The sequence below is a fragment of the Colias croceus genome, chromosome 27 (assembly GCF_905220415.1).
Source record: "Colias croceus chromosome 27, ilColCroc2.1".
Classification (NCBI taxonomy): domain Eukaryota; kingdom Metazoa; phylum Arthropoda; class Insecta; order Lepidoptera; family Pieridae; genus Colias; species Colias croceus.
Window position 1 is genome coordinate 4,952,581 of NC_059563.1, and position 25,463 is coordinate 4,978,043.

At 32.3% G+C, this 25,463-nt stretch overlaps 3 protein-coding genes across 3 annotated transcripts in view; 2 read left to right on the forward strand and 1 right to left on the reverse strand.

Annotated features, from left to right (window-relative positions):
- Positions 1 to 10,198, forward strand: LOC123703626. The gene is made up of 11 exons (XM_045651694.1): positions 1 to 68; positions 303 to 538; positions 986 to 2,288; positions 2,768 to 2,949; positions 3,234 to 3,437; positions 3,794 to 4,996; positions 5,304 to 5,615; positions 7,049 to 7,354; positions 8,275 to 8,447; positions 9,143 to 9,268; positions 9,907 to 10,198. The coding sequence occupies exons 1-11, from the start codon at positions 50 to 52 to the stop codon at positions 10,178 to 10,180; spliced, it is 4,338 nt and encodes a 1,445-aa protein (XP_045507650.1). The 5' UTR covers positions 1 to 49; the 3' UTR covers positions 10,181 to 10,198.
- LOC123703627 (leucine-rich repeat-containing protein 2-like) overlaps positions 9,082 to 25,463 on the reverse strand; it is a 24,238-nt gene continuing 7,856 nt past the window's right edge. The window contains exon 7 of the transcript XR_006753024.1: positions 9,082 to 9,120. The gene's annotated coding sequence lies outside the window, so the exon portion shown is untranslated. The remainder of the gene's footprint in view (positions 9,121 to 25,463) is intronic.
- Positions 11,304 to 22,024, forward strand: LOC123703628 (cofilin/actin-depolymerizing factor homolog). Its single transcript, XM_045651697.1, has 4 exons — positions 11,304 to 11,466; positions 19,365 to 19,555; positions 20,578 to 20,709; positions 21,166 to 22,024. Exons 1-4 carry the CDS (start codon positions 11,464 to 11,466, stop codon positions 21,284 to 21,286), a joined length of 447 nt encoding a protein of 148 aa, XP_045507653.1. The 5' UTR covers positions 11,304 to 11,463; the 3' UTR covers positions 21,287 to 22,024.

The following is a 25,463-nucleotide window of genomic DNA, read 5'->3' on the forward strand; positions in this document are numbered from 1 at the left end:
ACATTAATTAATACGCTGTATTGTGTTTGTAAAGTACAAACTTTTAAAAATGTCTCATCCATTAAATGGTAAGAAATCTATGTTTATTTAACAACATAACCTCTACAACATTAGACTTATTTTAACGTCGAATTATACATAATATTGCATTTTTTCTATATGTTATTGTATGCTATTATCACATTTAAAAGTTAATAACGAATGTGTATGTAGCATTTGCTGCATATTTGTCAGTCAAGATCACGTTTAATTCACGTTTCTACGTCTTATAAATTTTAATGTTTCAAAAATCTTGCCCACAGAATTAAAGCGACGTCTAGAAGATGAATCCACACCTTTAGCAAAGAGATTCCGCCTTGCGAAAAATGTAGCATTTTCCGAGCATTTTCCTACAACACCTAAAGAGAGAGTCATAGGTAACTGGCTGGAAGAAATAACAAGTAATAAAAAAATAACAAACAAAGACTTCAAGGATGTATTAAGCTGGTTAAATAACGTTGATGATTTTACTGTTGAATTGAAGTATAAACTTATAAAGGTAAGCAATATGCTATCTGCAAGCAACTTGCTGAGTTAGGGTTATAATTATAAAATTAATGTTAAATGAAATCAATGTAATGGATTGGTACTGAAAGAGTTTGGTAACAAACTATGTGACATGACTATTTTATTAATATACTAGCTTACCGGCCGTGCTTCGTTCGCTTTCTCTAAAACGATTGATTTGAGATTTAAACTATCCTATCTCTCAAGTTCGAACTGCACATGGTGTGCGAATTTTATAATAATTGGTTAAGTGGTTTAGGAGTCCATTGAGGACAAACATTGTGACACGAGATTTATATATATTAAGATATGGAAACATATTTTGTTATAGTTTAATTATTGATTTATTATTAACATGGCTCCCAACAAGAGTCATATAGTTTTTTATTATATTGAGTTATATACAATATTCTTTTTACTATGAAAACTCTTATTCCAGATTGTAGTACAATATCTCAATAAAAACACCATACAAGATGAGGAAATACAGCACATAATAGCGTTCATAGAAAATCCCAAAATATCACAGCAGTTGAGCGCACAAGTCGAGGATTATCTCACTATAACTATGACTGTGTTACAGCATTTATCTAATTCAGAACAAAATACAACAACAATTGACAAAATATTTAACCACATAACAAAATATTACAAAGAATGTCGGAAAAAGTTTGAATTCGTCCTCAAAATATTGACAGAAGACAAACTGGAAACTATTTTTAGCTTTTTGAACACTAACAATGAAAAATGTGTGCTAAATCTCTGTCAGAACATTTTATTTCCGTTGAATAAAAGATCTTTCTTTGCGCGGTATTTAAATAATTTAATCAGAAAAGACAATACTCTCTTGGAAGAAAAGAATGACAACATTGAATCTGTAATAAAAATAATGGACACATTTTTAACATTCCCAAACGGCCGTTCGAATAAAGAACCCAAATTTTTATCAGACTTTATCAATGTATTTGTGAACTGTTTTAAAAATGAGAGTCAAATTGTCTTTGCATTTTATATCATTGTTGTTAATTGTCTAGATATGACACAGAGTTATATAAATACTGTTACTAAACTAACAAGTATAACATTCGAAGAGAATGGCGATAAAATAAAACGCAGTATTTTCTTGAACATGCTCGAAGCACTATTAAAATACGAAGTAGATATCAGTGTACATCTACGTGACACATTGAACGAAAAATCTAAAGAGACAAAGAAAATATTCCTTTTATTCCTACAAGAGGTTATAACAGGAACATTAAAAATGGAGGGAAAACCGGATAAAACCAGTTTGAAAATAATACAGACATCATTAAAACTGGATCCTGGTTTAATCGATCAGAAAATGATACAATTGCTTGCGCCAATAATGGTAGCGAAAAAAGGAGCAAACATTTTAGAAACATACGCAGACACAATTTTAATTCTATTGCAAACATTATTCAAATTGAGTAAAGGCATAGACTTTGTCCATCAAATGTTGCCACATTTAAAAAGTTGTCTCGAAAAAAATGATAGCAAGCAGGAAGAATTAAAAGATAAATTAAACCAGTCTATGGACAATGATGAGTTTTGCGAAAAATTAAGAAATAAAATTGTAAATGGATATGATATAATGCCAGTAAATTGTGTTGAAATGTATGGCAAGTTGACGTCGGAATTAATGTTTAGGCAGAATAAGGATTTGTTGCTGTTGTTACAAAGTGATTTGGAGGAATTAGTCAGCAACTTAGATGGAAATAACAGTAAGTATCTTTTATTTTATGTTTATGTATGAACAATAGATTTAAATACAAGCAATTTAATATTGGAAACATAGCCATATTTTTGACGTGAAACTTCTTTAGGTACATTGAGAGTAAAATTTCAAGATCGCGTCATGGCAATACCGTCAAGTTATAGAGTAAGGCGACGATTTTGCTATCTTTGAATCTTGCTAAACAAATTTTACTTCTGACACGTGTGCTAAACACGTGTGCTCAGCACACACACACACTCTTTTTTTATCATAATCTAATAATTTCTATGCGCTTATTCTATTTTATAATACTGTTCTTTTTCCAATGATTTAATAAGTAATTAATACTTAATTTGCATTTCAAGTATGACAATGTTTGATTCATTTTTCATGAAATATTTAAAGGAATTAAGTAAATTTCGTAACATTGGTTTTTAGGTGATCATTTTTACAATCTATAAAACATTTATTACAAATATATTACAGGTTCTTCCTTAGTGACACTTATAGAAATGGTGTCCGCCATCTTGTCGAGTTTCCTTCGCCACAACAAAATGGCCGATCATACAGTGCCATTACCTATTGGTGAAGACTTCTGGACGATATACCAAAACTTTGAAGATCAATGCTTGAAAAGATTTGGCGAATGTGTTTTGAAATCGGATTGTGTAAGTATTCATTTTATTTTATTTATTTCTTCACTAGTTATTTATTTCTTGTAATGTATAATACCTCAAAATATTAGTAAAATATGTTGTCAAAAGTCTAAACTGCACTAGGATTTTTTATAGAGATAGATACTTAAAATTTCGCCATAATACCTATGTTTGCACAGGAATTTATGGTGTACAAATATATTTTCAGTACCTTTTAATAGATCATTCTTTTTTAATATCACAACCTTACCTTTAAGAAATAAGAAAATTGTAACAGTAAATTTATTTCTTTACAGAGTTCATTATCATCATTTCTCAAACTTTGCATAAGTTTTGCTCAACTGAAAATATTGAATATCAAATATAGCAACACAAAACTGAATTTCCCTGAAGTTCAAAGTGTTGATGTTTTTGACTTACATTCAGTGTTACCTTGTTTAAATGAATCACAATGGAAGGATATAGCAAGCAAAGTTACTGAAGAAAACAATATGTTATTGGTGAGAATATTTTATTTTTAAAGCTATGTATCACTTTATGCAAATTTCGATTAGCTTTCTGCGTGTTATAAATAATTAATAATTAATTAATTTCTTTTTGAAATGTAATTATTTTCAATTTTGACACTATCATTACGACATAGACATACAAAGTCGCTATCATTGTCTGTCCCTCCCTGTGTATGCTTTAATCTTTAAAACTACGCAATGTACATAAAATGGTTCTTGAAAAGATTTTATGAAAGTACATAATTTGGTAAGTTTTCTATAAAGCGGGCTAAAGAAAACTTACCAAATGATATATAGGTATTTAAAAATTTGTAGTGTAATAACTACTAACTAGTCATTTCTTTCAGGACAATCTACTCTTAGTGAAAACCATGGCACTACATCTATTAAAAATACAATCAAATACTGACAATATAGATGAAATAATATCAAACACTAAATCACATCTGATTAAACAGATATCAAGTACAAATAACCTTCAGAATAATGAGTATTTTGCTAAAGTATTATTTGCCAATTTAGATAAAAGCCAGCTCAGACAATTGGCAAAATGTCTGATAAAAATGTATTCAAATGAACAAGATGTAGACATTTTTAAAAATGACAGCATTTGTAATAATAAAGTGCTTCTAAATGCTCTAGTTTTTGAAGTAGCTAAAAATATAACAAAAAGCTTTGATAATGCTTCGTCGTTTAGCAAAAGTTTGGGAAAAGGTAGTTTTGAAATCACTACCTTTTTCAAAGATAATGATGTAAATGAGTATTTTAATAATTTAACAATAAGTACAGAAAACTTTGAAGAAATAGTCAAATATATTGAAGTGTTAAAACATCTGCAGATTTATTATTTAGACGAAAATTGCCAACTAACAGCCATATTTGTATTGGTGACGTTAAAAAAGTGTTGCAACTCGAAAAAAGTTAAAAGATCCATCGACAACACACTACAGAGTATATTTGAAATAAGCCCGAAAAATCCTGATGTATTCAAAATATTCCCTGTGGAAGTATTATTTAATTTTGAAAATGGAATACTAGAATTACTTAAACTAAATGCGAAAACGTCCAATCACGTATCAATAATCAAAAACATTCTAGAAACAGCTGTCAAAAAAGTTAAAAAAGAACCAGAGATTGTAAAGAAAATGGTTGAGATATTGCTCAATAATTTTAAAACAAAAGTCGTTGATATAACGAATATAAGTGACTTCAATGACGATGTATTCCAAATTATATGTATTGTGCTACCATTAATCGCTAAAGAGAAGAAAAATATAACAACGAGCGCGTATAGATCAATTCTGGCAAACTTACAAGACAATTTGAACCAGGCTATGTTAAATTCGTTCAAAAACGTTGATTTTAGTAAAAGTGTTTTGAACGCTAGCAACACTGATAATAGTGTAATATCTGATGAAACAATGGCAACACTTAACGCGATGGGAGCGTATACGTTGACTTTGTTGAAGATCTGTGAAACTAATGACGGTACAGAAATAAAAAGTATGGATTGTCTATGGTCAGGATTGGATTTCTTCGTTCAAAATGCTGTGAGTATTTTAATTTATAACATTTTAACTTAGCTAATTTCGTAGCAGTTTAAAGTTATCTTCTTTCAATATATTTTGGTTGCAGTATTAACTGATAAGATATTAACTCTATCCTCTGTATGAACATTTTAATTTTACCCCAAAAATTCTATGTTTATAATGACCATTAAGTGGTGTTAGAGTAATGTATGAAAATCTTGCTCCTTTAAAGTAGATTTTAATATTTCCTATCACTGCAATGACAATTAAATTAAATAAATATTATAATTTGTAACATTATTTGATAATATACTTTTTGTCCTTTCAGATACAATCCATAGAAAATCCAGACATGAAAAACATACACGTAGATTCATCGATACAACTTCTCAACGTAATATTACGATACATAAAAAAGTTAGAATCACATGAGATTTTCAAAAGCAAAGACAAGTTATTCTTGCAAATATGGCGCGCTGTCAAATCGCGGTTGTTTATTCTACTCGACCATAGACAAAAGAAAAATAACAGTTGTCTAGAGGAAGTGGCTGTCACTTTGAAATTTTTAGCGGAATTGTCTACGGTCGAATTATTTGCGAATAATATTGTTGCTGATTTGAATACGTTATTTATTCTAAAGGTTAGTCCATTAAAAATGTGACTATGTTAAAATAAGACATTTTGAAATTTTACCATAAAATTGCTTCAGCATTTTTAGATAGGGAGGCGAAGAGGGGAATTTTCTGCAATACTCGAGCGTGGCAGTTTAAGATATGAGAGATACCTTAGACCTAATAGCCTTAGACCTAATAGCCTTAGACCTAATAGCCTTAGACCTAATACCTTGTTAACTATTTAGCTCTTTAAGTAGTGACGCGCGCCCAGGATAGACGATCAGATAAGTAAAAAAAAATCGATAGTCTGAAATACTCGAGCGCGTCAGATTAAGATATTGGGGGTTGATTTTAGTGTTTTAAGACTAAATTTAACTAATCTGACGATAAGTCCTTGACGCCGCCAAGTTATAGGGTCGCGAACTTGTAAAAAAAAAACGTTAATCCGGCATTCTCGAGCGCGATTGTTTTTATTTTTATTTTGAAGAATATAATCTATCTGAACTTACAAAAAATACAAAATCTGCCGGTTTCCGCGTGACCGGAAGTCTGGAGGAGCCATTTCGTCTTCCGAAAAACGCGTTGCAGTATATAAGTCGCGAACGATACATTTTACAAAAAAAAAGTTTGAATAAACAAAAAAGGTAATTTTATTTTACACAAAAAAGGTCTCTTTACATTTTTGTCCAAAGTTAAAACTTTTTGACTTGAAGCATCATAAAAACTCAAACTCCCGGTTTTTTGAGTATATCTCGAAAACTGAGGGTGTTAAGAAAAATTGATATGAAATAACGATGATTAAAAAAAAGAAATTCTCAAACCTTTTTCGGTCAGATTAAGAGAACCCACCAACATTTTTGTCAGATTAAGAAAATATGCTTTCAGGAGACCGAGATAAACCTCCCCTATGAAAATCTGACGCGCTCGAGTATTTCAAAAGGACTTTTTTTTTCTGCATTTTCAAAAATTCATCGTAACTTATCGTCACGCCGAAATCGTCAGTTTTTTTAAGGGGAGCTTCCTTAAGTAGGCCTACTTAACACCCCTTCCGAAAATCTGACGCGCTCGAGTAAATTTTTTTTTTGTGCATTTTTGACGAATTAATATGCCTAGCCCCACCACGCAAACCGGCAGATTAGTAGGTATACCGTTGTTATCAGAGGCACTTGGGGCATACGTAGTATGAATATCTGACGCGCTCGAGAATGCCCAAGTAACTATTTTTTTTTACATTTTTGAAAATCCGTACACGCCAAACCCACCGCTCTAATGGTTTTTACCATAGAAGCTTTTCTTTTCGAAATTATTTTATCTATCGATTTTGAAGTCTCGACGGCGCCGTTTAATTACGCCATTTAGCTACCTCGCCTCCCTATCTATTTATAATTGTAAGAGATTTGAATCACTACAATACTATTTCTCAGTAAAAATGTATTAAATAATATTATTATGCTTTTAGAAACCATCCATAATCCTCAAGAACGAAGAAGTGACAGCATCGCAAATAATAAGCAGAAAAGTACTAAAATATTTATGCCTAAATATTCTCAAATCTAATATTATCGACACAAAATGTAGTGCATTGGAAAAATTAATATTTAGATCGACGAAAAATATTAGATTTTGGATACAGCAACATTATTGGAATGGCGGGGAAATGCAAGATGGCGTCGATCAAAAGAACGTTATTATTGAGGATTCCATTTGCGAATTGTTGAAAATCGATTTGGATGTACTGGCTGATGTTATTTTGGCGGCAAAGAAAGTAAGTAGCTTTTTAAACTACTAATATTAATCACTTTATAGCTAATACTTGCGTAGTAAAATATATAACAGACTAGCTTCCGCCCGCGACTCCGTCCGCGCGGATGTCGGTCTTTGCGTGGATGGTTTATTTCTCCACTAGTGGTCCGCCCCGGCTTCGCCCGTAGTACATATTTCGCAATAAAAGGTAGCCTATGTCCTTTCTCGGGTATCAAAATATCTCCATACCAAATTTCATGCAAATTGGTTCAGTAGTTTGGGCGTGATTGAGTAACAGAAAGATAGACAGAGTTATTTTCGAATTTATAATAATAATATGGATTACTATGTCAATTTAGATTACCTTATTATATTCTTAAGTTTAATTTTTTCTGTAATACTTTTTACAAGAAAAATAATATGTTGTAAGAAATTACACGCGAGGCCGGGTTAAATATAGCTACCTAATTGAAGTAGGCAGTTGATAACAAATCGCAGCAAGTCAACGACTATTAGAAAATTGAGGGTAGTTAGGTCGAACGTCGTATAAACAACGAACGAGCCCCTAGGCACGATTCGTACGAATTCGCCACGAGTCAAAGAAAATCAGCTTTTTATAGTATTCGACAGCTGAGCATGTTCAGACATGAAATAATGACAAATATTCATCCAGAAAAATATTAAATCAAAAGTTACGTCTAACAAAGTTGTTAATTTTAAGCAATACACAAAACAAATAAAATTATTTAGTTCCATCCATCTCATTGAGTTATTCATATTATGATACAATATATTACATACTTTTTATTATTTTTTTTACGTTAGAAGAATCAGATACACTAAGAAATTTAATTATAATACGAATAACTGTATAAATCACATACAAGTTTTTATTAATAACAAAGAATTATTATTATTAACCTAACCTTATTTTCTTTCCAGATATCCCTCGACTACAAATTCATAGACGCCATCTTTGAATTACAACAACTAATACATTACGCTATAGACACAAGGTGCGAAGTCACTTGGCAATCGTTCTTCATACTGTTTGAGGGTTGCGTCGCTATGTTGAATAGTATGATATTGTCTAGGGATGAACTTTTAGAAGATAGGTATGGATTTGTGAAATATTTTTGGTTGTTTAATTTCTATAAATATATTTTAAGCGCAAAATTAGTGTTACTGTTGATATTAAATGATTTTAAAGAAAAAACGTACAGTCGTGGAGTTTTTGAGGTCACATTATTGAAGCATTACTATTTTTTTCATACAATGCTTGTTTATATGTCACTCAAAATTAAAGCTTAAAATAATTAATAATGCTTGATAACTTTAAATCTATGTTCAGCACACAAGATGGTATATATATATATATTTTTTTTTTATTGCTATGCGGACATAGTCGAGGGCTGGAGATAGTTTTCATATTTTCGTTGTCTTTACTAAGTATATAATATTAAATTTAATAAAGAGGAAAGTTTGTTTGTAACGATTTAACCCAAAAACTACTTAACCAATATCAAAAATTCTTTTCCAAACAGAAAGATATATTATTCCTGAGAGACATAAGTTAGATTTTATTTTATTTAGCGTCTATCACTACATAGTATAGAACAAAGTCGCTTTCTCTGTCCCTATGTCCCTATGTATGCTTAAATCTTTAAAACTACGCAACGGATTTTGATGTGGTTTTTTTTAATAGATAGAGTGATTCAAGAGGAAGGTTTTAGTAGATAATTGTATGTTTTAGACAAAGCGGGCGAAGCCGCGGGCGGAAAGCTAGTTAACTATAAATTATTATTTTCAGGTGGCCATGTCTAATGCAGTGTTACAAAACATTAGTGTTGTGTATGTGTGCGCGAGCTACAGCCATGAATGAAGAGGACAGATTGATTGAACATAAATTTGCTGAAATCGCACATTCTATTGAGAAGTGAGTACATATTCTATTGGTGTTAAAGGCAATTTTTTTTTATATTAGTGAATGCAAAAAAAGATCGTGTGTCCGAGCACACGTGTCAGAAGTGAAACTTCTTTGGCAAAATAAAAAGATACTTCGTCGTATTACTCCATGACGTGACGGTATTGACATGACGCAACCTTGAAATTTTACCCTCAACGCGCCTAAAGAAGTTTTAATTGAAAAATATATAAGATTAATTAACTTAAAAGTTAAAACGAAAATTCGAGCATATCTTAGACGAATTTTCGTTACTTTTACATTTTTATTTTTACTGAATGTTATTTTCAAACCATTGTCCATAACTTGGACACCTTAGTGAATTTGATTTTATAAAATCATTATTTCTCTCCCCGCTACTTTTGTATATTACAAAGCTCAAAAAAAATAACAAAGCTACGTTCCAAATTAAAACATTTATTAAAAACTTGTATTGTATTGTTGTTGTATTACCACAAAACAATTTAAACTCAGTTTAACTTTTAACCAGGGATCTGTCACTTTAATCGTTGTCTATGTGAAATACAACAAAACCAGATTAAAGAGAACCCGCGCTTAAAGTATAGCCATGTCTAAAGTTTTTTGTGGTAAGACAGTAATTCTTTTTACAGGTTAACCCAGTCGATATCAAAACGGAAAGCCCACGTATCTCGTATATCAGCTTACGCAGTCGCCGACTTCTGTTCCTGGCTCGAAAAATCTCCCCCACCAAAAATAATAAGACAACATCTAGAAAATTCCATTGTTTTGTTAATACAAGCGTCTGATTCTAATTACGCTATGGCGTTCTTACGACGAGGCCTTGCTGGGTCTATAGGACAAATGACGTTGACAAATATGTATACAATGTATAAGAGATACCATAAATATGTTGGGAATGCTTAAATAAATATTTGGATTTTATTTCTTGTTTTATTTACCTGTCCTTCAATATTTTTATTGATACCTACTCCGATGACCGATATTTTTAAGCCTGAGTAACTATAGCAGAGCTTGAAGAACTATACGATAAATTCGAAAAAAAAAATTAAGTTGGAGCCGCTCCCTTGCTTGTATTAGTATTTAAAAAAATAATTGCCTTAAAAATCTAGCTCGTGATTTTTTTCTCGTATGTGTATAATTTAAAAATTAAGTTCACTAAATCTCTTACATAATAATTATATTTATATATTTTTTAAAACAGTGCAAAAAATAATGAATTGAAATTAAAACAAACCACAACAAAATTTATTATGACATGTAGTGCTGATTTTTCAATCCTTGGATAAAACTTATTCTTCGAATCTAATTGTCCGTATTGGACAGTTCACAGGTGACATTTTAAAATGTTCGTGTAATACGTCTTTATTGGACGGATAAATTTTAACCAAGGATTGAAAAACCGGCCCTTAATGAAACAGCCAAAATATAAATTATAATAGCACGTCTTATTAATTGACATTGTAAAACACATTGAAATTGGTATACATTGTTTCTGAAGTGTAATTATCATAATTTACATTGAATAACCATATACGGTCTGATAATGCAATGAAATAGTTTATTATCTTCCCGCTAAGATTCAAATACAAATCTTTGAGAGCCGGTGCAGTTTCCGCCAGTCCATATATGGACATCTATTCAATACTGAATTTTGATTGGTTAAAATGTCGTCGTCATCAGTGAGTCACTTATCAAGTGGTTATCAAAAGTAAAAACTAGTGATAATACTTCTGAGTACGAGTTGAAATCGCTCGTATTTTTTCATACAATATCTTATCATCGGCACCGCTCCTTTATATTTATCATTTAATAGAAATAAATACCTATAGAAACATCGCAGTGAGCAACTGAGATAGAACATTTTGAACAGTTGTCGCCTTGAGTGACATTTCTAAATAAAGACTATTTTTTCGAATACGCTGAAATCAGTTTGTGATATAAATAGATATTTATAAAATATTTATTTAAAACTATACGTAATAAATTTGATTTTTTAAATTGTAAAATATTCCAGTACGAATTTATAAAAAAGTGTTTTGACTATCTTGTACAATTTTGACACATGCGCTCATTGGACGTCGCGTAAAAACGTATAGCCAACATTCCGGTTCAGTGTCGTTCCGGTCGCCGTTGTCGTGAACTCGGTGAAGTTAGTGGTGGAATTTTTACGTGTTTAACATCAAAAAATGGTAAGTGATGAAAATAAATTGGAGTGTTTTATCGTTTTGTTGTGTTAAATATTATTGGACACAGTGAGAATGTTAGTAATGGCGCAGTTACAAGGTAATTTAACGACGTATGACCGGTGCCGCCATCGGCCATATTATTTTGCACAACCCTCTGCCCAGTTCGCACGCCTTTTCGAAGAAATAGTTGTCACCGTTCAGTGATTTTATGCCACGTGTCGTATTCCACATTGCATTTGGACCATGATTGACGTCCCGCGAAGGACATGGCAGTTATGGAATGGATACACGTTTAATAGAATGGTGTTAAATTTCACTAAAGGTTAGCTATCCATAACGCCTTTTATGACGGCTGGTACGGAGACGTCATTAGCAGGACGATAAATTCGCGTTATCATAAACTTTTGGTTGTGTCGAGGGCAACGAACTCCGGAACGCCGCAACGCCGCGCAGTCGCTTTACAGTTTAGCCTTATATGGGTATAGGCCGGTAGCTTGTCATATAGTTAAAGGCCGCTATCGTACCAGTTTTTTCGTCGAAATATGTTCTAGTTGAGACGAAGGCATATATCTGTAACGTCCATGTACCACATTGAACGGTTAACCTTCGTGGGTGGTGGGTACAGTGACTAGGATGGGCGTAAAGTCGTAAACGCACAGGCTAGGGGTTACAATCGATCAGTGTCAAGGTTACGTCTTTATCAAGCCCTGTACTCGCCTATGGCGATTTCCTTTTATGTATTGATTGTAACTTGTTTTACATGAGTCACTGAGATGAATCACCCAAAAGATTTCGGTGACTCCTGACTCAGTAATATGGTAATGTTGTTCATGGTCTTATCTTGTATGGAAAATGTGTACATAAATGAGTTAATACCTATTCATATAATATGATAGGCTAGTAAGGATTATATTGATTGAAGTGTTTGAGATAATTTGAGTACTCGGAACATGTTGATTGTATATCCTGTTTATTTTATTGATTACCAAATAGATATGTATTTTATTATTACCATTTATCGTTAAAATACTTGCTAGATTACAGTTATTTAGTACAGTAATGGTGTCTGTATTGATATTTCATTTGTCTTCAAACACATCAACTTTTACATTAAAATTATGATGTAGGTTCTCCATATCTGATTCAATTGACACACAAATATCATTGACCACAACTTAATTTCACTAAATGATATTTTTTGTCTGTTTTCTTTTTAATTTTATTTAATTTAAACACCAACTATCTCATTCTATCGCATAAAACTAATCCTATCCAAAGGTTGCCTGGCAGAGATCACTTGAAAGCGATAAGGCCGCCTATTTAACATGTGTACCTATCTTATATGTTTTTCTCTTTTCTTTTTCTTATCTTCTGTACCTATGTGTGTGTTAAATAAAGAATTTTGTATTGTATTGATATACCTATTCAAATTTAGGATATATTTGTACAAATTTAATTCTTCCTATACCATTCCTAAACTGTATACTAATTAATTAAGCTAAGCTTCATATTGCCCAAATCCACAGAAGGTTTCTTATGGGTATGCTGCGTCAGTAATACTTATAGTTAGCAACTGTATTAAATAAATATCTATGACCATGACATAATAAAACCACTTAAAAATTTGCGTATTGGTCTTAAATTTTACATTTCTCTACACTCAATTAGGTACTTGGTAATAAATAATTGCCTGTGATGAAAACCTAATATAAATTTATTTATCAATTATGATTGATCATAGCTATCTAATAATATAATGCTTAGTACATAATATATTGTTAATTGTGTGAAATTGTATCAGAAAAGTTAAGATAACCTGACCGTTACAATATGATACAATTTTATTACATACAAAATTGAAACAGTAAATTAATCTGCACAAAAACTCAGAACAACCAAGTTTTAATACTAGGATTGTATAGAAAAAATGAAATTTGTAAAACGCGAGAGGAGTTAATTAACTGTCTGAAAACTTTCACAACAGTTAATTGGTGAGCATTTGTTATTTTGAAGCTAATAGCTACGGTATAATCAAATTATTTGTAAAATCATGTAGTTTACAGGTTTATCTTTTTCTAATTACTGAAAATGGTATGTACCTAGTTCTACAAATATAAATAATGGTATTGATTATGTATATTTAATTTTATATCTTTTTGACACATAAAGGTTAATTTCAATTCTAATTAGAGATATGTATTGTGTATGCTATTATGATGAATAATATCTTAGATTACAAAATAAATAATATATTGATTCAATTGTATCTATCTTTAACACATAAAGCTTAATTTCTACTCCAATTAGAGATGAACATGCTTATTATAAAAGAGCAACTCTTTTTGCCCCATACTTGAACTTGAAACCACCAAATAGACAATATACATCGTCACTAATTTAACAAAAACACGAAGGTCACAGCAGACGTTGTTTATATCAAGTGTTTGATAAGTACACTACATTTGTAGTAAATATATTTATTTTTATTAAGCGCGCTAGTGTCAACGAACCCGACGTCACATCTCGACGATGGAGGTCGTTGACCCCTGCTTCCTGCACCCTCGGAAGTACCCTGGTGACAAATGTCAGATGTATGACCGATGACGTGGTGATCGTTTGCATTCGAATTACGTTGCAATTCTATCAACTATGTGTCTATACTGTATACATACTTAATATTCTTCAATATGTAGATATGAACTTTCTCCCGTCTGAATTGCAGTTCTACAGTTAGTATTTTTGATATAGTCCGTTATTTACTTGAAAAATAGCTTAATCTCTGTTAGACGGTACATTTTACGTTTATTAATTGGTTTCAAACTTTTCTATAAAAAATAAGGTTCATGATTCTCCAAAATATCACATTTTGCGCTTTGTACAAATCCCCATGTAAAAAACATCGCTATCAAACGTTCTTACATTTACGATTTTAAATCCTACTTTAGAGGGGTTTTCATTACGTTACAATTGCAACCCCTCTACAACAATTTGATTACTCAAAGAAACTCGTGAACATAACCTAACCTAACACATAAATTTTAACGAGATCAGTTCATTATCTCTCTTCTGCTCGATTAACTTGCTCAAAAGATAAACGTCTTTTCTCTACTCACAAATATAGATCTTGTCTGTTCTGCGTTTTATAGTTGCAGACTGCAAGACGCAATGCGGGTTTTGAAACCAAATAAAATACTGTTTTACATATCGATTTGACTGCAAGATACGCCAACCAACCCCTTTAAAGAATTCATTCAGTGTAATACTATAGAATATGTAAAATTTGCGTATTCAACAATTTTATTAAAACACTCAGTTGTCTACCTACGTCCTACACAAATTTCACTTCTAAGTGTGAATTTCCAATAATTAATTAAATGCTGCACAGTCTACAGACACAGTTCTAGTTTGAAATGCAGATTTACCGTTCGGCAAAAATACTTTTAACTTCGTTTAGTTATCAATTCAGATGCACTCTAATCTGCTTCTTATTTTGCTCCAAATTAGTAGTGTCTAGTATTTAGTAGTCTACGAGTGAACTGTGAAGTCAGTTTAACGTCTGTAATAAACCGTATAACCAAATGAACTTTAAAAATAAATTGATTTAGATAACTTCGTCACAACGTAGGCGGGGGAGTCGCGTACGTCACAATCTAATTTTACTTTTATTACCATTGTGAAGTTTCCGTGAGTCTCATATTGTCCACCATACGTTAAAATTTGTCTGTGAGAGACTGATGTTTTAATACCATTTTTCAGTAAATAATAATGTTACTTAGAAAACGTAATAAATGAAGTATCTATATATTTTATTGCAATCTCTGGATACTAAGATCAAGTTTTACAGTAAGACTATTCTTATTCGCGTAAAAAATTCCTATAAAGATCTGAATCTTCCTGTAGCATTTTATTGACCGTTATACAACCTATCTTATTAATATCATCACATAGGTAACACCCCTCAAATTATCTGGAAAATTACGATAAATATCATATAATTAACTGCCCTTTTAATTCAGAGCAAGCTTAGTATAAGGACATCAAGTAACTTAAAACAGTCATACTTACAGGATATAGAATATGACTTTTTTTCGCGAAATCAAATGTCTCATCGCAATTATTTGCTATTGACCTGTAATATTTTCCCTATACCGGAAGTATGTCTATGATTAAAAATGAGTCAGAAATTAAAATTGACATCACGATTCACGTTGAATGCCGATCGTGTGAAACCATACCCTGGCGTGAATATATCATATCAAGGTTAAAGACTAGAATGCGTGTGGTTGCAGTAACGTTAATTATGCCTTGGAAAATCGATATAAATAGCTATAAATTACGTATACTCTAATCTTAGATAAACACTTTCTCTGCAGCATCTTCTCGGTGCCATTAGACAGAAGAGCATTATACCAATTATAATGTTGGAAACTTGTTTTAATTTAACATGAAGACTTAAAGAATAAAAATTCTCTGATTTGATAGTGTGTACAAGTTTTAAATATTCGGGTGATATTATTTGTATTATCGCAGTGATACCACAGGAACTTCACCAGCAAATTATACCTTCATTCGAGATCAAATTTTTAAGAGAAAATAATATAGGGTCAATGTGTGTTATTGAAAACTACTTCACTTACACTTTTAATATCAATTCTAAATAACTCGACTTACAACTGTAAATAATATTTCATTTTATAGATCCAAATCTGGTTTTTCAAACGTTTGGAAATTCATGTGACTGATTATAGAAAAAAAAATCTTGTTAGTTGTTTACAATCACCCCTGTTCACAATTACCCACCCCGACTAAAATGCATTAGCAAAACATGTTACCGACACGTTATTTGAACCACATAGACGTCAATATTGAAAACCGTTGATTCTCAAATGCAACAAAATTCTCAACTGAAACACGTGCAACTGGGTGACTATAATTAACCAACGGCCAATGTCTCTAGTCTATTTCGAAGCAACGCAGCGGTATGCCACACGTCTCAGTTTTAGAATAATCATCGTTTTGTGAATGAGATTACATTTAGAAAGCTTGCGTGTCACTTGTTCAATTATACGACACTTATTTTTGTTTTATCTAGAAGTGTCGATTTGTTTAATAATCACAATGATTAGCTACTTAAATATTGCTTGTTATCAGTGATTTCTTGGGAATTATTTACACAATATTTATGGTGTTTGTGCATTAATAAAGACATACGTTTTGCTTATGTAATAAGATATAAATAATAGCAACTAAATAAATATTGAGTTTCAGTTATTTCTAGGTAGGTATACGAAAAACAGATCTCTAGCAATCCAATATATCAAAATGATTTATGTCTCAATTTAATTAGGTCATTATTTTTCTTTTGCAAATGATAAAAAAGCATATTTATGAACTATCAGTTACATGGAAAAATTAAATTAATTTAGAATCTTACTCTGGTAGAATATTGACCCCATCTCCGTCTAGACTCGGTGGAAAGAGAAACCGAATGATGACTGATAAGCTCGCTTGAAACGCAGCCAATTACCGGTTAAAAACCTAACTGCATTTGCAATCGATACTTTATTAGATGCGATACAAGTTTTTACTCGACATCTGCAATAAATCTACGTCAGTTCTACGAGTTTGTCCAATCACCATTATAAGGATGTTTATGTAACTTGGCTCTTATCGAACCGAGAATAATGTCCTTTGTCTGTAAATGCTACTAATAAAGTAAATGTAAAAGTCATAAAGATGTCTGGATCTTTGTGTGTCTATCACGACTAAACTTAGATGTAATTCATACGCATATTACAGGTAAAGCAAGGATAAAAATATAGCATTGTTAGGTTTTATCACTATGAAATGCGACGTACAATTAGTTGCTTATCTTATTATATTCGACAGCATCTGTATGGATCAGAATTAGTTTACAAATAACTTCAAAATATAAATGATCGTTCTGCAACTCCTCTCAACACCTAATAACATTAATACACTACCTACTTTACCACATGAAATTTGCATTGTGAAACAAACCGTATCACGTTTTGAATTGGGTCGAATCTCCTCATGACCTTTAACGTACGGAACATAAATCGGTTGAGTCATGCAGTATTTATCGTCAAGAGAAAAATGCACTTACAGAGGTCGTGAAATGCGAAAGTTCGTTCCTTTGAAAGTCCCCTAAATGTCGTGTGAATATCTCCATGAAGGTTATCATCACGAACGGTTATTTCTGTCATGTTATTTTTAGAACGTATTTAATACTAGTGATGATTTTGTTTGATCGTACTTGACCTATTTCGATGGTTAAAGGGAAATTTGTGGTGGAATTAAGGACACAATTTAATATATTGTATGAAAGATTTACGTGTCATCATTTACGTGTACAATTATAGTAGAGCCATTTTAATAGGCAACATTTGACAGTTCAACAAAATTCAACAACGTAACCTAGTAACGACGACATAGAATAACATGATATTTCGTTTTGTTAGAACTGCACATTTGCTTAACTTTTTTCAATTACGATTACATATTTATAATAATAATGACCGATACAAGTAATTTTAAGATTTCATTTTACTGATAAACCATCCTAAACATAATAAACAATTTCTGAATTGAAGAACTGACGTCGCTACAATTTTGTGTCAATAAACCTTTTTTTCTTTTTAAATACTAGAGACGTTACTCTAAAAATCGAAATCTGACATCTAGAATCGAATGCATTGATTACTTGTGAATAAAAATCATCATAAATTAATACATTCGATTGACAAATGTTTCAAATCCGTATCGATTAATACACTTTAATCGATGTTTTTAAGTAGGTTACCTCTCTTCGAAGATAAAATTGATAGACGTCAAATGTTGCCTATTAAATTGGCTCGACTATAGTTAAGAGCATAGTCCATTTTTCTGTTTAGTACCAAAATAACCTTCCATTATCATTAATACATTACAATAGAGGGAATGTACACAAATATATGCAAAGTGGATTCGATTAATGCATTAGGATCTCTGAGATAAGCGAAACGAAAGTTGAATCGACAACAGATGTGATGTCACCCCTTGGTTTCGGGGTATAAAGTAAAGGGGAATATAATAAAATAATGTATTATGGGTTGTTATTTAAATACCCCTTTATTTAATTGGTATGCAAACATACGTATTTACTTCTTGTTTGTTTCTGTATTTTCAGTATGATAAATATTTAAACTTCAAGATATTTAAGCTCTCGTAAACGAGCCCGTATAAAATAAATCAATGTAATAATGAAATATTGATTTTCAGAATTAATTTAGAAAGATTGTCGTCATTAATGAACACGAGTGAATTTTAAACAGATCCAGCATTTGTTGGACATAATACGACCACTTAGTATCTAAAATTACCCGTAAAATGGAACGGCAGCTGCGTTATTATGTCACGCTTTACAATTTTCTGGCTCGACTCGTGTGTGGATTAAAACGTGTTTTTTGGCCAGTTTATTAATCATATTTGAATTGGACAATGAGCACCGCAAGTTGTTAAAAATGTGATAATTTATATTTTTGGTTTTATGGCATTCAAATGCTTTATAAATTTATAAAATGTGATAATTTTTTGTGCTCGATGTAATTGTTTTCCTCCATAACACTCTAGGTGCTATAATAAAAAACTGCTTTTACAATAGGTCAAATCCTCAGTCTGGCAAGGGCACTGTATGCTTATTTATTACCTTTTACTTACCACTTAGAATAAAAATGGTCTCCAAAAATACAATTAAATCGACGAAAATTGCAAATAAAACAACAAATCTTACTTAAAATAATTTTTTATGTTATATTTAGGTAGTAGTACATTACATTTACGTTTTTAACGTTTATTCAAGTTACTTTCATAATATTTACGTATCCATCCATCCATTCCAGGCGTCTGGTGTGACAGTGTCGGACGCGTGTAAAACCACGTACGAGGAGATCAAGAAGGACAAGAAGCACCGCTACGTGGTGTTCTTCATTCGCGACGAGAAACAGATCGACGTGGAAACTGTTGGCGGGAGGAACGCTGAGTACGATCAGTTCCTCGAGGACCTGCAGAAGGGCGGCACCGGGGAGTGCAGGTTGGTTATAATAATATATATAATTTTTTTTTAATGATATGGGATAGCAAACGAGCACACGCGTCGCCTGGTGCTAAGCGATACACGCCGCCCATAAGCATCCACTCCACTGGGAAGTGGATGTGTTGCTGTCCTCAAAGGGATTTGGAAGAAGTTAGGTAGAAGAAATAATTATTTAAAAATGTTGTGTGGTTTTATGAAACCACGGTAAAAGTGAAACTGTTCGAACGGTTCCGAACACTGCTTTGTGTAGCGCATGTCGCGTGCCGAGTAGGTACCTACTCGGCAGCCGCGATACACGCGACATGCGCTACACAGACCAAAAAGTTTGAGACGATGTAATAAAAGTTTCACTTTAAAAACCATTTCAGACCACATACTTTACTACTAATATAGTCGTAGAATTTTTTTTAATTGTTATCCCACTACGTAAAATAAACGCAAAGTTTCGTAAAAATATATGGATGTATAATTATTCCTCTTTCACACGAAAACTACCGAACGGATTTTGATGATGCTTAGCAAGCATGTAATTTATATGTATCAAAATTTGGAATAACTTTTTCATGAGATACAGTAAAACTATCTTAAATGTCAAAACATTTATTAAAACTTATGTACCTCAAATAATCTTATATATAAAAATGAATCGCAAAATGTGTTGGTAAGCGCATAACTCGAGAACGGCTGAACCGATTTCGATAATTCTTTTTTTATTATATTTCTTGAAGTACGAGGATGGATCTTATGTAGAGAAAACGTAAACATGTACCACGGGCGAAGCCGGGGCGGACCGCTAGTATTAAATAGAATATAGACAATCAAGAGCATCATCAGCATTAGTAAAACTGGTTCTTAAAACTATTACATGCAGGCATTCTTATGCGTGTTTGTTCAAATGAATGTAACTGTATCTTACCAAAATAACACACGCTAGCAAAACACTTGCTAAAATTCGCTATCATCGTTTAATACAGTGGTATTTTTATACAATTTTCTAAAATAATTATTTTTACTTCCAGATACGGCCTCTTCGACTTCGAGTACACGCACCAATGCCAAGGCACGTCGGAGGCGAGCAAGAAACAGAAGCTGTTCCTCATGTCGTGGTGCCCGGACACCGCTAAGGTTAAGAAGAAGATGTTGTACTCTAGGTGGGTTTTTGTTATAATAAAGGGATTTTGCCATCGATGTGGTGTAAATTTTAGTGATAAGCGATAACTATAGCATTTTAGCTTTAAGTTATAGAGTGTAATTTTTGATGATTAGTTTGATATTTATGTGAAAAAAGTTTTTTTTTTTCATCTATGTTGTTAATTTTCTTAAGCTCGTAATCGCACCTTACTATTTTTGAAAGCGTCAATTATCTGGATTGCGTGGATAAATGTTGTTTATAAGCGATAAGACCGCCTACATTATAATTGTTAGTTATGCTAAGTTTTTTGTGTTCAATCGTCTAAAAATATTTAATGCTTTGTGAAAAGAAAGCCTCTTCTATACATTTACCTTTCTGTAAAAAGTAAAAAAGTTCATATAAAGATTAAAGAGCGATTGTAAAACGTTTTATCGGTTAAAATGTTTCTAATAAATGTCATGTCTCTTGTCCACAGCTCCTTTGATGCATTGAAGAAGTCGCTGGTCGGCGTACAAAAGTACATCCAAGCAACTGACCTCTCGGAGGCTTCCCAGGAGGCCGTCGAAGAGAAACTTCGCGCCACCGACCGTCAATAAAATAATAATCAGCATTTATTTAACCTTTACGCTACGACCGACGTGGTGCGCGACGAAATATGCACCATCTGCGCGTTTAATCTGTGACCGGAACTGACGTTTTCCACAATTCTTAGCATTTCAATACCGAATTCCATTTTAGAATTCACAATGTCAGATTTTTTTTTCATGGTTCACTTTAGTCAAGAACAAACGGACCTTTGTCCGGTTTTGAAAAAAAAGAAAAAAAAAAGAAAAAGTGACAGCTGTCAGATGGTGTAAACATTTTGGCGCGTCGACACAGTGATACGCATGGGTTCTTTTATATTTACGTTTGTCCTTTGCTTCTTCTGAATAGAAATGAGCGGTCAACTTAGTCGGCGGTGTTGTACAGATATAGTATAATGCTATATTAGGATACAGGCCGACTGAATTAGCTAATAAGGGATCGTTTAAGTAATAATTTAAATTATACTAATTATTATATATATTTTTCCTATAAACTAAAGAGTAAGTTAAGCTCAAACTAAATTAAATACAGTGACGCGTGTGCGTTTTAATTTTTTTTTATCGAAAACAGGTGACGCCGGTCGGCTTTTTATACTATTTAGATGTAAAAAGGTACGATTTTTATACGATTGCCTAGTTTTGATTTTGAGATAGAACTGGCTAATTGCTTGTAACGGCTCGGACCCAGCGGGCGGTTGAATAAGTATTTTGTAACCAATTTATCCAGAAATACACTCGATATAAGTGAAATTGATGGTTTTATTTTTTTACTACGTTTATTTTCCCCTTTACCTATCATATCTGTAACCTGAATGAGTGTATGAACTGAAGGGCTAATACTATAGATTATATTTTTTATGTACGTATATCTATACTTGTAAGTATATCTATACTTAATATTATAAAGCTGAAGAGTTTGTTTGTTTTAACGCGCTAATCTCAAGAACTACTGGTCCGATTTGAAAAATTCTTTCGGTGTTAGCCCATTTATCGAGGAAGGTAATATCATCACCCTAAGACCATAGCCTATATATCATCACCCTAAGACCAACAGGAGCGGAGCAATGCGAGTGAAACCGCGGGGCGCAGCTACTGACAGGTTACATAAATAAAATGCACATTTTGTAGCAATTAAAATAATTTTATTGCTTTGATTATAATGAAACTATGAATTTTATTGAATATCAACCCTATACACTATTTTCTCGTAAACAATTAAGTAAAAAATTGCCTAAGTACTATTTATCTCCTAACACAAAATTCCTAACTACTAATAAAAACATCCTACCTAATAAAAACGAATGATGGATGTTTGACTCTGTCGAAAAAACTACCTACTGGACGAATTTGCATGAAAAATTTCAGTACTTACCAGTTACCTACCTAATATTCTACATCAGAATAACACCTACACACGCTAGCTATTGAAGAAATACTTGATTTTGCCCGCGGGTTATACCGCGCGGCACAGCTACTCATAACATAAAATAGTTTATTTGCAACGTGGAAAATATCTACACACATGAACAATGAATAATAGGTATTCATAGCAGATTATACGATGCTTGAATTCATCGTTCATCGCAATTCGCATCGATGGAGTCGTACATATTGGTACCTATGTAAAGAAAGACAGATTAAAATATGAGCTTATACATATAATTCTGAAATAATTAGTAACTACCTACATAACGGCTGCATAATCAACTGATGTAGTGCTGTAGGTGCCCTAAATTTCACGTATCTACGTGTTCTTATACCTATTTTAGATATAGGCGTGAGTCGTTACCCATAACTATTCAAGAGTGTTGAGTACGTGAAGTTACGCTATTTTATCAATTATCACAAAAACCTAAATCAATGGAAGGTATCTAAACCAAGTTTCATCAATATCAGATCAGTCGTATCCATTATTTAGATTTCTATGGTCGTATCTGTGCGATAGGTAAGTACGCAAAATGTTTGTGGCGTGGTGGGGGCAAGCGAGTGGCGAGTAAAAACTAACAATGTTGTAGCAATAGCACAGACTAAGTACATAATACTAAATCGGCGAGCAACTGATTCGATTGTAACTGCCAGTAATTCATATGATGCGAGTGTCATCCTCGTAATAATTGAGTAGATCAGATCGTAAGCCAACTCCAATGCAATCGTATGCCAATTTGACAAAGTACCTATGCGACTTGTACACTAGTGCAGCTTTTTAGCGGCGACGACAGCAGTTTGCATGGTGTGCCCGAGCGAGGCTAGTCATGCGAGTATACAGCCACAATAGCTGTCCACTTCAAATGCTTGCACTATGTAACCTATCCAGTAGAGACAAGAATTGTTTCCGTTTTTCCAACGACATGACATTATGACTTTTTTAACTACAGCTTGCTGACACACATAACTTTTTCATTCTTTCTCATTATGTAACTACCGATAATTATTATTTGTCGTAAAATGTGTTACGAATACACTACAGAACACAAATGAATTTTAAATTCAATTCAGTAGTTTCCAAGTAAGCTATTTTAAACCAACTCTTGCTTTGTATTATTAGCGTATTTGGGTATAAGAAAATAAAACACAAAACTCCGGAAAAACATTTATTTATTTCCATTTTCCGAATACATTCCCATAACTAAAATTCATGAGCAATAAGATACAACCAATTATAACTGGCTTATAATAATACAACTTTTACCGTTTCACACATTGCAAACGTTTAGTTTAAATTTGCTAAATAGCACATTATTTTAAACAATACAAATCAATGTACTTACATTAAGACCATGTATTCACAAGCTTAGAAATACGGCAAATATTACTATATTTCATAGCATATTTTAGCCGATTTGCCAAAGGTCCCTAGTTCATAGTGCTATTTTTTATCATTTTTAAATACCGTTTCCTTTGTCGTGAATACACAGCATATTATGATAAATTAAAAGTACATCATTTACATAATAATATAATCTTCTGCTAAGAGAAAATTTTGCAGATTATTCGAAAGATTATTAATTAATCCTGCGTATGTTTGACGCGTGAGCGTAGAACCGAGGGGTCCTGGGTTCGATTCCCGGTGGAGACGACGAAAAAAAAAATGTCTCGGTCTGGTAGGGCACAGAAGGCTGATCACCTACTTGTCCCTAAAGAAAAATCGATCAGTGAAACAGATGTATGCATAATGCATCTGCCCCTTACCCTACTACGGGGACATGGGACTTCACTTATGTTTGACAAAAATTGAAAGAAATTACAGTGTTTGATTTTCAGTATATTGTTTACTAATATCAATGTAAACTGAAAAAAATAATGAAATTATTTTCAAAAAAGGTTCGAATTTACTTTATTTCTTCAATATGAAAAATAATTACGTATTTTAATATCACAAGTCGACCATTTTGGTGATGTTCAAATTAAAATTTACGCATGAAGATGTGTAAATTGTAATGCGTTATTTAAGTGTAAACATTTTTCATGCATTTAAATTGTTTACATTTCATTCGATATAATATCATAAATATAAAAATAAGAATTATGCCTTTCAAAAAGGACAAATTCGAATCACATTGTTTTCAGAACGCAAACCACTGCTTGTAAATTTGCTGTCAACTATTAATAATATTCATTTTTTTTACCTTTAAAAATAATATTAAAAAGTTTTAAATAATTTGTAGGTAGGAATTGAATTGATTCATAGAATATCAAGTTTTCTCGTTGTATTTTCTAGTGTTTGACTTTACGCGAGTATTATACAGGGTGTCCCACCGTCGGTATACTAAGCTCAAAGGAGTATAAACTATATAGTTTTGCATATGCTGAGTACGTAAAAAATACTTATAAAATGCCAGACGCATTTTTTTTCAATTAGATGAATTCTTAAAACTCTGTGTACACCCAGAACAAGCAACCCACAACAAGCCCTATTTCGTCACCCGCACGTGAACTATCGTTTAAGAGTATGTTTTCATAGTCAAAATGCTCACATTAGCGAAGCCGTATATGCCGGCTGCGCGAAGCTAAAGAAAAAAATATGGAGTTGGAGAAAAAAAAATAGGATTTTATTTGACTTAATTTTGTTGTTAAAGTATTTTTTACGTGATCAGTGTATGCAAAATTACAACCCCCTTCGCGCTTAGTATACCAATAGTGGGACACCCTGTATATTTACAATTAAAGATATTTTATTTTAAAGTCAGAC